General features: G+C 43.5%; 1 protein-coding gene across 2 annotated transcripts in view; it reads right to left on the reverse strand.

Moving 5' to 3' along the window:
- Positions 1-18,132, reverse strand: part of carm1 (coactivator-associated arginine methyltransferase 1) — a 67,658-nt gene that overhangs the window by 13,091 nt on the left and 36,435 nt on the right. For both annotated transcript variants that reach the window (XM_078429483.1, XM_078429482.1), the window contains exons 10-14: positions 16,966-17,055; positions 15,575-15,712; positions 14,588-14,677; positions 12,172-12,284; positions 8,421-8,498 (exon numbers count right to left, since the gene is read on the reverse strand). In XM_078429483.1, coding sequence (XP_078285609.1) covers positions 8,421-8,498; positions 12,172-12,284; positions 14,588-14,677; positions 15,575-15,712; positions 16,966-17,055 — 509 coding nt within the window. The remainder of the gene's footprint in view (positions 1-8,420; positions 8,499-12,171; positions 12,285-14,587; positions 14,678-15,574; positions 15,713-16,965; positions 17,056-18,132) is intronic.

Genomic DNA, 18,132 nt, shown 5'->3' on the forward strand with positions numbered 1-18,132 from the left:
CTTTCCCTTCCTGTAGACATTAGTGGACCAGTCACACTTTTATAATAACTTTGTAGCTTTGTGCTTTTTTAAAAAAAAGAGGGGAAACTTTTTTTTTAAATTCCAGATTTATATTAATTCCCCAGCTGCTATTGTTGTATTTGAATTGATGTTCCTCGATCAAGACCGGGATTCTGGCAGCTCGCCCAACTAGTAAACTCCTAGTGTGAAGAGTCTAGACCTGAAACATCACCTATTCATTCCCTCCACAGATGCTTCCTGACCCACTGCGTTTTGCTTAGTGAACCACTACTACCGAATCTCGTTTTACTAATTTCCCCAGAGGCAATAGTGTTAAGCAAAATTCTAATGATGTATCTCTCTCTCTCTCTCTCTCTCTCTCTCATGCGCACACACAGACAGACTTTAGAATTCAGACAGTAACCAGTGATTACCCAATACAGCAACACTTTCCTACACACCAAGGACAATTGACAATTTTACCAAAGCCAATTAACCTACAAACCAGGTCTTTGGAATGCGAGAGGAAACTGGAGCACCCAGAGAAAACCACGTGGTCACGGGGAGAACTAAAAGCTCTGTACGGATAGCACTCGTAGTTGGGATCAAACCCAGGTCCCTGGCGCTGTAAGGAAATAACTCTACCACTGCGCCACCCCTGGAAGATCGGTGTTTAGAAGACCCGAGACTATACACATCTGGAAAAGGCAGCGAAAGGTTATGGGGAGAAGGCAGGAGAATGGGGTTGAGAGGGAAAGGTAGATCAGACATGATCACCAGGCGGAGCAGATTCGATGGGCCGAATGATCTCATTCTGCTCCTGTGTCCTATCATCTTATGAAAAGAAAATTGAGATTGGTTTGGGAACCTAGAGGGGTCTGCAGATTTAGGATCTCTTTAAGGTTTCCTTCTCTTTCTTTGTTGGGAAAATAGATGCCGATGTCTGGAAGAATGATAAAAATCTTACAGGCAGGTACCAGGTTTGCACGTTTACACAAAAATGCTACACATCATTCTGACTCGGGCTCCTGCAGTGTGTTTTCATGGGTGTCACGAGGTTTGGTTCTGGTATATGGAAGTGCCCCATCTCATCAGCGTTAGACTATAGTGGCCAATATTCCTTCCAAATTGAAAAATACTGCAGATAGTGCAGTGGACATCATGCAACAGAACCCGAAACTGGAGGTAAATAGGGAGAAAGGACATGGGAAATTATACCATAAATTACAATAAAAAGAACAAATGTGAAGAAACTAATGATTGGATTTAGAAACGTCAATGGCCAAAAATAAACCGTGACCAGATAAACAATGCAGCAGAAGAGAGATATCCAAAAACTGCCCATTATGGATTTGCAAGATGATACTACAATTGACAGAGCCCAAGTTTATATAGAGAGACAGAAGAAGCAAGAGATTTTTTTCTCCAGGTGACTTGGAGGTGGTGAATGTTACGAGAGGGGTGCAAAGGAGAGACACATGCAAGACGCATGCCCTTCAGCTGATGGGCAGAGTCAAAAACGCGAAGATTCACCGAATCTGATGATTCAGCAGAAATATCTCTGTGGTGAACATGCTAATACACAGCGTGGCTGAGGCAAAAACGATTGGAGAACACGTAGGAAAACACAAGGGAGAAAGGAACAAAAGCAAGTGTGAGATGAAGCAATTCCATTGACTGAGCTGAAAGCGACTGGGGCCAAAACAAATGTGTTCTAAATTCCACACACTGCTCTTTCCATATCAGCAGTTCCAACACATCTGTTAAAATGAGACAGGATGTGGCTAATCTCTATTTCAGAAGTGCTTTTCTCTTGAAACTAAGTCAGAGCTGTGCAGTACAGTCCCACTGCTTCTTGGAAAACCAGGCACATCAGGGTCCACCCAAATTTGTCCATGTCCAATGGTTCGAAAGCAAACTCTGCTCTCCCCTCAGCAGAACACCCACCAAGTTAGTTATATTTCCTATATTTGGCCCCTCTTTTCCCTTAAGCTCTCACTTAAATATATTAATGGAGTGCAAAAGCCTCAAGCTGAACAGTAGTGGCAAAATGTTGGATATCAAGAAGTTACACTAAATTCAAGCATTATATTAAATCTTGTAGCCATGAACATCTCGAGTAAAGGTTGGTCAGGTCAGCTAGAGTAAAACTTTAACCACATTTACTATTTAACAATGTAGCAACGTTTAACAACTGGGAAGGAGATTTTTGTCAGACAGTAGGTGATAAGGCATACAAATCATTTCCACTAAACTCCGACACCAACTAATGGATTGCTCACCATTCATTAATTGAAAGATGAAAAAGTACAGCATGGAACCAGCTCCTTTGTCCCCACTGACTATCGATCACCCATTCACATTAGTTCTATGTTATCCTGCTTTGGCAACCACTCCTCACACATTAGGGGCAACTTACAGAGGGCCAATTAACCTACAAACCCGCACGTCTTTGCAATGTGGGAGGAAACCGGAGCACCCGGACGAAACCCACGTGGTCACAGGGAGAATATGCAAACCATACACAGACAGCTCCCGAGGTCAGGATTGAATCCAGCTCTCTGATGCTGTGAGGCAGCAGCTCCACCACCTGCGCCGCCTACTTAAAGATGCCGAGCTAATGCAAAGCTATTCAATAGACAATAGGTGCAGGAGGAGGCCATTCGGCCCTTCGAGCCAGCACCGCCATTTAATGGGATCATGGCTGATCATTCTCAATCAGTTCCTGCCTTCTCCCCATACCCCCTGACTCCGCTATCCTTAAGAGCTCTATCTAGCACTCTCTTGAATGCATTCAGAGAATTGGCCTCCACTGCCTTCTGAGGCAGAGAATTCCACAGATTCACAACTCTCTGACTGAAAAAGTTTTTCCTCATCTCAGTTCTAAATGGCCTACCCCTTATTCGTAAACTGTGGCCCCTTGTTCTGGACTCCCCCAACATTGGGAACATGCTTCCTGCCTCTAACGTGTCCAACCCCTTAATAATCTTATACGTTTCGATAAGATCCCCTCTCATCCTTCTAAATTCCAGTGTATACTAAATTCCAGTGTATTCAAATCAGACAAGTGTCAAAAGAACGGTGGCGCAGCGGTAGAGTTGCTACCTTACAGCGAATGCAGCACCGGAGACCCGGGTTCGATCCCACCTATTGTCTATTGCTGTACATTTGTACATTCTCCCCGTGACTTGTGTGGGTTTTCTCCGAGATCTTCGGTTTCCTCCCACACTCCAAAGACGTGCAGGTTTGTAGGTTAATTGGCTTGGTAAATGTAAAAATTGTTCCTAGTGGGATGGTGTGAATGTGCGGGAATCACTGGTCGGCGTGGACCCGGTGGGCCCGTTTCCGCGCTGTATCTCCAAACTAAACGTGGATACCTATCGTCACAGCTAGTCTTCAATAACGACCAGTAACTGCCCAGTGCATGACACAGCCTTCCAAATAAAATTAGTTTAAGGTTCTTTCTCTTCTCCCTTCATAAGAATGTTATAAAAATAGTCCAACTAAGTGAAAATGCTAACTACGTGAGACGGCACAACCAGCAGACGAGTCAACAGTAACAGTTAAAGAATACACAGTAAACTGATGACAATTTATCCTTGTCTTTATTTTTATTTATAATGAATGATCTCTTGCTATCCACTCTGCCGCTGTAACACTAAATTTCCCCGGTTTGGGACGAATAAAGGAATTTATTATTATTATTGACACTATTTAATAGCGTACGAATGGGGGGGAGGGGGTGAAGTAAACTTATTACAGAGGGCCACAGTTTAAGAATAAGGGGTAGGCCATTTAGAACTGAGATGAGGAAAAACTTTTTCAGTCAGAGAGTTGTGAATCTGTGGAATTCTCTACCTCAGAAGGCAGTGGAGGCCAATTCTCTGAATGCATTCAAGAGAGAGCGAGATAGAGCTCTTAAGGATAGAGGAGTCAGGGGGTATGGGGAGAAGGCAGGAACGGGGTACTGATTGAGAATGATCAGCCATGATCACATTGAATGGTGGTGCTGGCTCAAAGGGCCGAAAGGCCTACTCCTGCACCTATTGTCTATTGACAATGATGCAGGCATTTTGATCAGTGCTGCTCGAGGGTTAGTCAGCAGGAATTAATGTGACGAGTCAATGAATACGAAGTTATAATTTATTTTTAACCTGCACACTTTAATGTCAGTAACACCCGCCGATTTCGTATACTCTGTAACTTTTGTCCACGCCCTTTATGTGGCGACTATTGCATACCTTGGGTATGCAAGTAAAGAATTTTACAGCCACTTGTCACATGTGGCAATAAAGTATTGGTGCAATCATCTTTGACGTAGACCATGTCCATTGAGAACATCTGAGCTGCCAGGCAAGTGATGGGATGGCACCGAGCCACCATTGTACCGTGGTGAGGTGGGGACAACTGAAAAGGGAATCAAGCTGGACCTCATTCATATAGAATGGGATTAGAAGCAAGCTACTTGGACCATATACCCACCATTGATTTATCTTTAGCTGATATGGAATAATTGTATCTTCACTTTAATGGAATGCTATTCTTGCCAGATACCTCTGATCTCCTGCCCAACTCAGTCTCCCAGCTAGTGCCAAAGAAATGGCAATTTTGGTCTCTCACCCCCTGGAAGTAACTCAACACACTTTATCTCCTCCTCCCTTTACTCAGTTCTGTCGGGAAGTATCCAGCAGCTTCAACATCTTCACACAGTGTGTTGGGTCATCCTTTTATAGTCAGGAGATGACTACAAAATGGTGCCGGATGAGATTAGATAAATCTGGATTTTGGGATTAGACAATACACAATAGGTGCAGGAGGAGGCCATTCGGCCCTTCGAGCCAACACCGCCATTCAATGTGATCATGGCTGATCATTCTCAATCAATACCCCGTTCCTGCCTTCACCCCATACCCCCTGGCTCCGCTATCCTTAAGATCTCCTGACATAGAATCAGGAGATGTTGAATCAGTATGGATAGAAATGAGAAATTGTAAGGGTAAAAAGACCCTAATGGGAGTTATCTATAGGCCTCCAAACAGTAGCCTCGACATAGGGTGCAAGTTGAATCAGGAGATAAAATTGGCGTGTCAAAAATGTAATGCTACGGTGGTTATGGGAGATTTCAACATGCAGATAGACTGGGAAAATCAGGTTGGAAATGGACCCCAGGAAAGAGAGTTTGTAGAGTGCCTTCGAGATGGATTCTTAGAACAGCTTGTACTGGAGCCTACCAGGGAGAAGGCAATTCTGGATTTAGTGTTGTGTAATGATCCTGATCTGATAAGGGGACTAGAGGTAAAAGAGCCATTAGGAGGCAGTGATCACAACATGATAAGTTTTACTCTGCAAATGGAAAGGCAGAAGGGAAAATCGGAAGTGTCAGTATTACAGTATAGCAAAGGGGATTACAGAGGCATGAGGCAGGAGCTGGCCAAAATTGACTGGAAGGAGGCCCTAGCAGGGAAGACGGTAGAACAGCAATGGCAGGTATTCCTGGGAATAATGCAGAGGTTGCAGGATCAATTTATTCCAAAGAGGTGGAAAGACTCTAAGGGGAGTAAGAGACACCTGTGGCTGACAGGGGAAGTCAGGGACAGCATAAAAATTAAGGAGAGGAAGTATAACATAGCAAAGAAGAGTGGGAAGACAGAGGATTGGGACTCTTTTAAAGAGCAACAAAAGTTAACTAAAAAGGCAATACGGGGAGAAAAGATGAGATACGAGGGTAAACTAGCTAATAAAATATAAAGGAGGATAGCAAAAGTTTTTTTAGGTACGTGAAGAGGAAAAAAATAGTCAAGGCAAATGTGGGTCCCTTGAAGACAGAAGCAGGGGAATTTATTATGGGGAACAAAGAAATGGCAGACGAGTTAAACCGTTACTTTGGATCTGTCTTCACTGAGGACAGTGAATCTCCCAAACAATCTCCCAAATGTTCTAGGGGCCGGAAAACCTAGAGTGATGGAGGAACTGAAGGAAATCCACATTAGGCAGGAAATGGTTTTGGGTAGACTGATGGGACTGAAGGCTGATAAATCCCCAGGGCCTGATGGTCTGCATCCCAGGGTACTTAAGGAGGTGGCTCTAGAAATAGTGGAAGCATTGGAGATCATTTTTCAATGTTCTATAGATTCAGGATCAGTTCCTGTGGATTGGAGGATAGCAAATGTTATCCCACTTTTTAAGAAAGGAGGGAGAGAGAAAACGGGTAATTATAGACCAGTTAGTCTGACATCAGTGGTGGGGAAGATGCTGGAGTCAATCATAAAAGACGAAATTGCTGAGCATTTGGATAGCAGTAACAGGATCATTCCGAGTCAGCATGCATTTACGAAGGGGAAATCATGCTTGACAAATCTACTGGAATTTTTTGAGGATGTAACTAGGAAAATTGACAGGGGAGAGTCAGTGGATGTGGTGTACCTCGACTTTCAGAAAGCCTTCGACAAGGTCCCACATAGATTAGTGGGCAAAATTAGGGCACATGGTATTGGGGGTAGGGTACTGACATGGATAGAAAATTGGTTGACAGACAGAAAGCAGTGGGGATAAATGGGTCCCTTTCGGAATGGGAGGCAGTGACCAGTGGGGTACCGCAAGGTTCGGTGCTGGGACCCCAGCTATTTACGATATACATTAATGATTTAGACGAAGGGATTAAAAGTACCATTAGCAAATTTGCAGATGATACTAAGCTGGGGGGTAGTGTGAATTGTGAGGAAGATGCAATAAGGCTGCAGAGTGACTTGGACAGGTTGTGTGAGTGGGCGGATACATGGCAGATGCAGTTTAATGTAGATAAGTGTGAGGTTATTCACTTTGGAAGTAAGAATAGAAAGGCAGGTTATTATCTGAATGGTGTCAAGTTAGGAGGAGGGGGAGTTCAACGAGATCTGGGTGTCCTAGTGCATCAGTCAATGAAAGGAAGCATGCAGGTACAGCAGGCAGTGAAGAAAGCCAATGGAATGTTGGCCTTCATAACAAGAGGAGTTGAGTATAGGAGCAAAGAGGTCCTTCTACAGTTGTACCGGGCCCTGGTGAGACCACACCTGGAGTACTGTGTGCAGTTTTGGTCTCCAAATTTGAGGAAGGATATTCTTGCTATGGAGGGCGTGCAGCGTAGGTTCACTAGGTTAATTCCCGGAATGGCGGGACTGTCGTATGTTGAAAGGCTGGAGCGATTGGGCTTGTATACACTGGAATTTAGAAGGATGAGGGGGGATCTTATTGAAACATATAAGATAATTAGGGGATTGGACACATTAGAGGCAGGAAACATGTTCCCAATGTTGGGGGAGTCCAGAACAAGGGGCCACAGTTTAAGAATAAGGGCTAGGCCATTTAGAACGGAGATGAGGAAGAACTTTTTCAGTCAGAGAGTGGTGAAGGTGTGGAATTCTCTGCCTCAGAAGGCAGTGGAGGCCAGTTCGTTGGATGCTTTCAAGAGAGAGCTGGATAGAGTTCTTAAGGATAGCGGAGTGAGGGGGTATGGGGAGAAGGCAGGAACGGGGTACTGATTGAGAGTGATCAGCCATGATCGCATTGAATGGTGGTGCTGGCTCGAAGGGCTGAATGGCCTACTCCTGCACCTATTGTCTATTCAGCTCTCTCTTGAAAGCATTCAGAGAATTGGCCTCCACTGCCTTCTAAGGCAGAGAATTCCACAGATTCACAACTCTCTGACTGAAAAAGTTTTTCCTCATCTCAGTTCTAAATGGCCTACCCCTCATTCTTAAACTGTGGCCCCTTGTTCTGGACTCCCCCAACATTGGGAACATGTTTCCTGCCTCTAACGTGTCCAACCCCTTAATAATCTTATACGTTTCGATATCGGATTGTATCTAATGCAGCACACTTCAGACAAAATCATCTCTCAGCACCGTCCTATACAAAACATATTCCACAACATAGTGAGAGTAAAGCGAGAGTGAATCATACTCGGGTTGTTTTTACACACTCCACCCTAGACTTCCCAAAGTGTTAAAAAAACCATTGGCTCATAATCGATCACCTGGGAGAGAGACAAACTCCAAATCAAATGACAATCTTCTGTACCCAGCTGGTAAGAAACAGGATCCCACTTTCTAGACCATCAGCCAATTTAGAAAGTGTGTCATTTGCCACAAAAGGGTTGTGGCTGACACAAAAAAAGTGTTGCCAAGTTGAATCCCAGAACCTGTGAACCAAGCCACCAGGCAGATCACAACCATATTAATTAATACATAGTTAAACAAATCACACACAGCTTCAGGGGAGCATATACTCTTTAAATTACAACGAGAGCCCCATAACAGTGGAAGGAAGGAAGGAGGATGTGAAGATTATTGTGGTTTGGAGTTTGACAAACCCTTGGCTACAATGTTCCTTTGCAACCTTGAACTTTCTTACCTAGCCGCTGAACAGCATTATTTTATACCTACCTAATGGAATCAGGTTGTTGTGGCTGACTGCAGATCCACTGGCAATCACATTGCTCAAGTCATAAGCTGCTGGGACTCCTTCAAAAGTGGAAAAGCAGAATGTCAGCTTCTTTACCCCCATCAGCAATGAGTTTAACAGATTAGAATATATCAGCATTAAATTCTTCCACAATCTCATTTGACATACATCATATGGAACTAATCTCCCTCTATAAACTGCTAGCAATTCCAATGAGAAGGACGAGTTTCACATTGAAAATTCATGGTTGTAAATGCTGAACGGAGCGTCAAAAAGCTATGCATGTAAAATAAAGCAGCACTTATCAGCTTGTCAGCAGCAATTCTGAAGCACACACCTGCAAAAATAGGATGGTCACTACCAATTTGGTACAGAAATGGAGATTGGATTAAGGTGGAGAGAAGAAAATTAATTGTAACAGTCTGTCTGAAGAAGGGGCCCTGACCCAAAACTTTACCTATCCATATTCTCCAGAGATGCTGTCTGGCTCGCTGAGTTACTCCAGCACAGTCTTTTTTGTACAAACAAGCACCTGCGATTCCTTGTATCTCTTGATAACAGTTAGTGTGCTTTAGAAAGATACAGTAAATGGCTGAATTGATAAGGAAACTCAATCGTTTAGCTTGTGCTCTATAAGCAATCTAATTGTTACCAGCAGATTAAGAACTTGTTTACATGCTTGGCACACACATGCATAGCTACCACATTGTCCTACTAAGTTACTGCTGTTAAGGGTCTGCCAAAAACCAAATTCACAATTCAACGGCCCTCTTGTACGCGAGCATGATTGTGCTCATGTACAATTAGATTTTACAGAGTTGTATGAAAACACGATTTTCATTGTGTGTAGGTACATGAAACAATAAAGTACAGATTAGAAACAAGGAACTGCAGATGCTGGTTTACAAATAAAAAGACAAAGAGCTGGAGTAACCGGTTCAGGTACCATCTCTGGAGAATGTGTCGGAATATCCAAGGAAGGGCTCCAACCCGAAACGTCACCCATTCCTTCTCTCCAGAGATGCTGCCTGACCCGCTGAGTTACTCCAGCACTTTGTGTCTGTCTTCAGCATCTCAGGAGAACACGGATAGGTGATGTGTCGGGTGGAACTGCAGATGCTGGTTTAAACCGTAGACACAAAAAGCTGGAGTAACTCAGCGGGACAGGCAACATTTCTGGAGAGAAGGAATAGCTGACGTTTTGGGTCGAGACCCTTCTTGTCTCGACCCGAAATGTCACCCATTCCTTTTCTCCAGAGATGCTGCCTGTCCAGTTGAGTTACTCCAGCTTTTTGTGTCTATCTATGGATAGGTGATGTTTTGGGTTAGGACTTCTTCTGAAGGTTCGCAACACAAAAAAGTGCTGGAGTAACTCAGCAAAAAAAGACAAAGTGTTGGAGTAAATCAGCAAGTCAGGCAGCATCTCCGACGAACATTGTTAGGTGATGTTTCAGGCTGGGATGTCTTCGGAAGAAGGCTTCCAACACGAAACGTCACCTATCCATGTTCTCCAGAGATGCTGCCTGAGCTGCTGAGTTACTCCAACACTTTGTGTCTTTTTTTGCTGAGTTACTCCAGCATTTCTTTGTGTTGCGAATCTTCAGAAGAAGTCCTAACCCAAAACATCACCTATCCATAGATAGATAGTCTTTTTTTATAATAAAATATCATTGAAGTATGGAAATGATCACGGGATAATCACCATTGAACTGTGGACGGTTCAGAGGGACCCAAACCAGAATCTCACAGGACACCATCAAACTTCGCTGGACACCTACCCTATTGACATTGTATAATGTAAACACAAAGACAAGAAGAAACCGAGAGTGTGGCTGGAGATGGAGCTCACTGAATAAGCTGTGTCAATGCACATAAAACAGTAAATGATAATTGCAATATTTAATATTAATATTTGCATAAAAATAGCACAGCAGTGGATGTACTCAGGACATCATGTCAGAAGGCAGTTTTGTCCATGGTGAATTTGCCCTCTTCACAAGGCAGTCAACATCAGAGAGCCACACCTCCCTGGCCACACTCTCATTTTACTTCTGCTATCGGGAAGAGTGTACAGGAATCGTAAAACTGTAACGTCAGGAGCAGATTCTTCCTGACAACCATCAGGCTATTAAACACTACAACTTCCAAATGGGCTCCGAACGACATAGACTTGGGGGCATTTATTTTTGACTTTGCACTATCATTGCTTATTTGTCAGGTTTATTTCTAATACAGGTGCTCCTCAACTTCCCCGCACTTTTTCTGTGTTGGGAACCTTCAGAAGAAGTCCTAACCCAAAACTTCACCTATCCATAGATTAGATAGACACAAAAAGCTGGAGTAACTCAGCTGGACAGGCAGCATCTCTGGAGAGAAGGAATGGGGTTACGTTCTGAAAAACCCATTGGAAACCGAAAATATTCCAAGTCGAAATGCATTGAATAGGCGTGATCACGTGGCTGGAAGCGAGCTGTGGCTCGCTACCTTTTGCACCAGTGCAAAGTTGAAATATCGTAAGTCGAAGCATCGTAAGGCTTGATAGGTTCTCTTAAGATTATATTTAGAAGCACCTGTACATATACTGAACTTTGTTTATCATGGTGTTTACAGAGCACTATGTTTACCACAGAAGGGTTCCAACCTGAAACATCACTCATCCTTTATCTCAAGAGATGTTGCCTGTCCCGCTGAGTTAAAGGCCTGTCCCAGTTAGGCGATTTTAAAGCGACTGCCGGTGACTAGGCTGTCGCCGACAGTTCGCCGGGGTGTCTCGGGCATGATCATGAGGAGTCTTCCACAAATCGTAGTGGATCTCGGCGCGTCGCCGAGAAATCAAACGGTTTGAAATCTCTCGGCGACAGCTGGCTTGTCGCCAGGCATCGTAGCTTATTGCGATCGCTGTCGCACGCTGTCCCCAGGTTTGCTAGGTTCTCTTAAGATACATTTAGAAGCACATAATATTAAAATAAGTAAAGTACCATAAAATGCTTGTGTTTAACCAATTTATTTACCGCCAGGACATTTGATAGGTAGATTGGAGGCGTGCAAATTTTTGCGATGTTTTTGGCCTCAGCCATTACATTTAAAGTGGGCTCCAAACCCAGATGTGCAACCCAGAAACCAGATATGCATCTCCCTTACATTTTCAAAGAATGCCCACAGACTTTTCACAAAAATCCACTGAACCACTTAAAAAAAATAAAAATTTAATACGGCTATTAGTAAACTGGAAGCAAATCCAGTTTATTCCTTGTTACAGTGAAGCTTGTTTTTTAAGTAACCCATACAAGGTGTTATAGTTCAAAACTCTCAAGTACTTACCGACTTGTCAGTAATTTCAGCGAAAATTAGGACGCCGGAGAAGCATTGACAGCGTGGGAATTTACGCGATGTTTCAGAAGACGCTGTAATCTCGACCTGACTCGGCATTGTCGTGGTCATTGTCATCGGGTAAAAGAAAAGTTCGGTGATCTGCCACGACTTTGACAGTCGCCGGCAGTCGCCAAATTGATCGCCTAAGTGGGGCAGGCCCTTTACTCCGGCTTTTTGTGTCTATCTTCCCTATGTTTAGATATCTGTTGTGCTGCTGCAAGTAAGGACTTAATTGTTCCATTTTGGGACAGATGACAATAAAACACTCTTGGCTCTTGCATGCAGCATACAACTAAAGCGGAGGATCAGAACAAGATTTACTGATACTAAGAAGGCCAAAGATGAAAGAGTGTACCATACCTGACACGGTTAGTCCTGAGCTCAGGTTGTAAGAAACATTCGAGTTCCACATGGTCTCTGACGGAGATACATAATGTGATCCTGGGGGCGGCGAGGGAGTTGTACCCGTGTACCTGCGCAAAAGGGAAATAACATTACAGATCACAGCACCATCGTAAGGGGCATAATATATTATTACAGGGAAGGTGGTGTTGGGTGAGCAGAGGGCAGCGACAAGGGGACCTTTAGTTTAGTCACAGAATCAAACTCCACATAAACCGGCCCAACGGCCATCAAATACCCATCCATGCTAATCAATGAATGTGGGCTTGGGCTGTCGTATATCACATCTTGGCAATTCAAATGTTCATCTGGACATGACTGAAACAGACCGGCCTCAACCACGCTCTTGGCAGTCAGTTCCAGATTCAAGCAAAAAAATTATCCTCATTGCCCTACCAACGTATTAAAAAATTCACCATGAACACTGGCTCTTTTATTGCATGACCTTGCTGATGAATGCATCTCTCCTGTACACCTTATTCACTGCCTTACCTCCAAACCTCCAAGACCTTACTCTAAAGCCACACTCTATTGAACCAAATGTGTAGGATGGAACTGCAGGTGCTGGTTTATACCGAAGATTTGCCTGACCCACTGAGTTACTCCAGCATTTTGCGTGTGTGCACTCTTTTAGACACATCTATTAGGGAGGGGGTTGGGAAATGTTTCCTGCAGTCCTCCTCCCCCCCCCCCCCCCACCACTATCAGATCCTCTTGCAGCCTTCTTTGCTCCAGGGAAATCAAACCCAGTCTCTCCTTGGAACTGAAACACTTCATACCCATCCCAGTGAATCTTCTCCGCACACTTCCAGCGCAGTAATACCCTTCCTACAGAGTGGTAATTAGAACTCTGGCAATGATGGCTGATCTATCCCTCCCTCCCAACCCCATTCTCCTGCCTTCTCCCCATTACCTCAGCATAAAGTGTCATTGGGACTGATGCGCTACAATACGTCAACTCTATTCTGTACTCTTTACCTTCTTTCCCTTGTGCTCCATCTACTGCACTCGAGTTTGACCTGATTGTATTTATGTATGGTTTACCCGGTCGGTTTGGACAGCAGTCACTGTACCTTGTGACAATAATAAATTTGAACACGGTTTGGGTGGGGTTATTCATAATATTTAGAATAAAGTCAGCCATGCGGAATTATACTCTCTTCTGGTTTTCTGATATTTCAGCTTACAAGGCCGGCGAGAACTCTTACAAGGCCGGCGAGAACTCTTACAAGGCCGGCGAGAACTCTTACAAGGCCGGCGAGAACTCTTACAAGGCCGGCGAGAACACTTACAAGGCCGGCGAGAACTCTTAGGCCACATAATAAAATAATGACTTCCACCCAAAATCCAAGTGACTAAACTCGAGCATTCATCTCCACCTTATTGTCAATATTATTGCCATGGAAATCTCATGACAAAAACCATTCTTTTTGCATAGCAGTAGTTACTGGACATTATAGTTTTCAGATTACTGCTTTTATAAAAGTGTCTATAGAGTAGAACATTTATATTTGTTGCCAATATCTCGCTCATTAAAAAAATAGCTGATAGACAATAGAGTGTAAGAAAATAACTGCAGATGCTGGTACAAATCGAAGGTATTTATTCACAAAATGCTGGAGTAACTCAGCACGTCAGGCAGCATCTCAGGAGAAGGAATGTGTGACGTTTCGGGTCGAGACCCTTCTTCAGACTGGCGTGTGTCTGAAGAAGGGTCTCGACCCGAAACGTCACCCATTCCTTCTCTCCTGAGATGCTGCCGGACCTGCTGAGTTACTCCAGCATTTTGTGACAATAGTGCAGGAGGCGGCTATTTGGCCCGTTCGAGCCAGCACCACCATTCAACGTGATCATGGCTGACCATTCACAATCAGTACCCCGTTCCTGCACTCTCCCCATACCCCCTTCCTCCTGATGTGAGAATTTAACAGACAGAAAGGGCTAGCTGCAAATATTCAATGTTACTCAAAGGGCAGTAAATGCAAAGATATTCAGTTTATAATTCAATGATTGCAGAGGAAAGATTGAGAATGTAAAATCTGATGGGCTTCACATTTCCCCTTTCACAAGCAGATGACGTCTGTTTCCAAGTACCGACCGGGTGGTCTGATTTCTCGGCTACTTTTCTTGGTTGTCCCTGACATCTGCATTAGTTTATCCCACCACAGTTATGCTCACTGAAGCAGCCAACACTACTCAGCTGAGAGACCTGGAGACTTATTTGGGTAGTCTTGGAATAACGTCAAAGGAAGAATGCATGCTCTTTTTAGAAACCCAGGGGAAAAAGAGAAGGAAAAAAAAGCGTAATGTGAATGAACATTTGTACAATTTCAATGTAGCACCACAGAATTCAGCATTGGATTGCAATACTTACCTGAAAAAGGGATTCTTCAGGTCGAGTAAGTTACTAGATTTGGACCCAGTCTGATCTACCTGGGCGACAATACTAATGTCATAACTTTGCCTATAAAAAGGAGCAAAACAAAATTCAATTACACTTGGAGGCTTTTAAGATCAGATATAAATTTAGTGATGATACACGTTTAGCTACGATTTATGCATCAGTTTCGGGAACTATTCTTACAAACACAGACAAATACCCACACACGTACAGGCACCTTGTTTTACGCAAGGATTAGTCATGAAAAGCAGCGCATATTACAAAACTGCTTAAATTAAACATATACACAACTACGCTGCCAGGTATAAATATGAACACGTTAATCCAGACGAGCATATTAATCAGGGTTTGATATCAACGGAACAAGTGCTTTATTGTAAAAACACATAAATCCGACATACGTAAAATGCGATGTGCCTCATACAAAATGTTGCAATTGTGTAGTTTAATATACTTCTGGTCAGCATCCTACCAGGTACTTTAATTTATTTAAAACTCTACTGGACCTGTCCTAACTGACAAGCAGCCCATCCTCCCATTGCGACCTCACTCTCCACTGGACAGTAGTTTGATTTTAAAATTCACACTTGTTTTTAAGTTGTCCTATTGCTTCCTTCATTCCCAAAAATTCCACCCACCCTTGCAATAAAACACTCTGATATCTGAAGGCATCTTGACTTCTGGCTTCAGTCATAATCTAGTTTAACATTTTTCCACCACAAGCAATGGTCTTGTGCACCTAGGTGTCTAAACTTAGAGAGAGCTTCTGTCTAAACTAGTTTGCTCTAATTTCTCTCTCTTTCTGCACTCCATAAAAGCTGCATCTGCCCGAACATTCCCTTAAGGCCAAGGCACAAATTTGGCTTGACAAATCTTGTGCTATGTCTTCGTCGTTTATGGCATTAACAACTCCAATTACATTTACAAAGCTTTTTAAAACACGTTGGATTGAGAGTGTACCTTTTATTGGCATTCAGCACAACAGTCCCTGAGAGAGTATCACCAGCCTTGGTGAACAGCGGTGACTGAAGCAAACAACGAACTTGGTACCAATGAGTCAGAGGTTCAGTCGGAGCTGTGGAGAGCCATACTGTCATTCTGAAAGGGATAAAGAGAAGTCTGCACACGCCAAGAACTAAACCAGAGTTGAGAGGATACAAAAGCTTTCCTTGTAAGAAAAGAATCCATAGATTTTTAAGAAACATTTATACCGGTACATGAATAGGACAGGTTTAGAGGGATATGGGCCAAATGGAGGCAGGTGGGACTAATGTAGGTGGAACATGTTGGCCGGTGTGGGCAATTTGGGCTGAATGGCCCGTTTCCACACTGTAAGGCTATTTAATTGAAAGCCAAAGTGTTGGAATAACTCAGCAGGTCAGTCAGCATCTGGAGAACATGGATTAACTCAGCAGGTCAGTCAGCATCTCTGGTGATGTTTCAGGTGGGACCCTTCTTCAGACGACACTGACCCGAAATGTCACCCATCTACCTTCTCCACAGCTGCTGAGTGAATTCAGCACTATGTTCTTGTGTAAACCAGCATCTGCAGTTCCTCGATACTACAGATTTAACTGGAGCAGCAGATGCAGTAATGGTTTCCTTTATCAATAGGCCTTGTAATCCCCACAGGGAAAACAACATGTTTTCTCCTGAGAATCTAATGTTTTGAAGTCTTCTGTCAATACAGGCAAAAAAAATGATGGGAATTAAAGCTACATGAAACCTATTCCTTCTACAGCCATGTAAAACACATCTTCTATCCCATAAGTTTAAACTAATGGGAATAGTGCAGATGGGGATGGACACAAAATGTTGGAGTAACTCAGCAGGCCAAGCAGCATCTCTGGAAAAAAGGAGTAGGTGACATTTCGGGTCGAGACCCATCATTAGATGGGGCATGTTGGTTGATGTGGGCACGTTGGGCTGAAGGGCCACTTTCCATGCTGTATAATGTAAAGCCCCATATTTACTTAATTCTAGGCCTCAAAATAGGTTTTTTTAAAGTCAGGCTAGAGAATTAATGGCTATGTTCAAATGGAGATGGAGACAATCGACGATGAATTAAACAGAAATAAGACCAAAAGCCGGTGTAACTCATCGGGTCAGACAGCATCTCTGGTGAAGATTTGGGTCAAGACCCATTCTTCAGACTCTGATCAATCGGAACAGGTTCAAGGGACTGAATGTCCTCCTGACAATTAAATCTCTCAATTTACTTTTCCAAAAAAGGTGTCCGATTCCAACCCCATACACGTTTCACAAATCAGACAAACGCGCCTCTCCTCCAGCAATAGCTCGGTTAACAAGTTACACAATTTCAAATAGAAATAAGAAATGGAGCTACTCACTGAGATCCGATAAAGGCCACATCAAACCAGAATGCCAGACCATGGACTAACCCTGAATGCAACATATGGAACTTGAATGGAATTTCTATTCTGCAAGAAGAAACGGGGGATGAGCACATTTGGAGCAAGACGAGACGATATCAACATTGTCTGTTAATTACAGCTCAATTTTCAGGCAGAAAGTTCTGCTTCGTAAACACGCATGCACACACCAGGCATCCCCAACCCTGCTCCAAAAAAATCCATGGGATGTGTTAGAAAGCAAAGTTTTGCAAAACTCTTTGCATTGATTTGAAGTGGGTAATTCTCAGCTGGGGGGGGGGGGGAGATAATAAAAATCAGCAAATACACCAGTGCCCCTCACAATTTTGGTATCAACCATGACAGTTCACCTGCCCTTTAGCTACGCTTAGCGGTTCGTTAATAGAACTGCTAGAGTTGACTGAAGACAGACTCAAAATGCTGGAGTAACTCAGCGGGTCAGAATTGCTAGAAGCAATGCAGCGATAGAGTTGCTGCCTCACAGCGCCATAGACCTGGGTTCGATCCCGACTACGGGTGCTTGTCAGAACGGAGTTTGTACGTTCACCCCGTGACCTGCGTGGGTTTTCTCCGGGAACTCGTTTCCTCCCACACTCCAAAGACTAACAGGTTTGTAGGTTAATTGGCTTGGTAGAATTGTAAATTATCCCTAGTGTGTGTAGGATAGTATTAGAGTGTGGGGATCCCCAGTCGGCACGGATTCGGTGTGCCGAAGGATCTGTTTCCACGCTGCATCTTGAAACTAAACTAAAACGACTGCCTGAAATGCCTCAATTTGTTTAAATCCACAATAATTATCCATTAGTTGAAAAATACTAGAACTAAAATACAGCAGTTACATTCAATCATGACTATGGATTCTATGTTTTTTTGGAGGTGTTTATCCTAAAGATTTCAGCTGTCTGCTCGACACACAGTGACAGAACATGACATGATCAGTAGCACGAAGCATGTTAAAAGTAAGAGCAAGGGCTGACATTCCTGTTCAATGGACCCTGGCTGGCCACACTCCCACATAATCAGATTTCTTTATGTAACATTGACATCAGTGCTGGTAGTGCAATCACCATGATGATAAACATCCAGCACAACCACTGCCTGTGCCCACTAAGTGACACATGTGTG

Source organism: Rhinoraja longicauda, chromosome 37, assembly GCF_053455715.1.
Source record: "Rhinoraja longicauda isolate Sanriku21f chromosome 37, sRhiLon1.1, whole genome shotgun sequence".
NCBI lineage: Eukaryota > Metazoa > Chordata > Chondrichthyes > Rajiformes > Arhynchobatidae > Rhinoraja > Rhinoraja longicauda.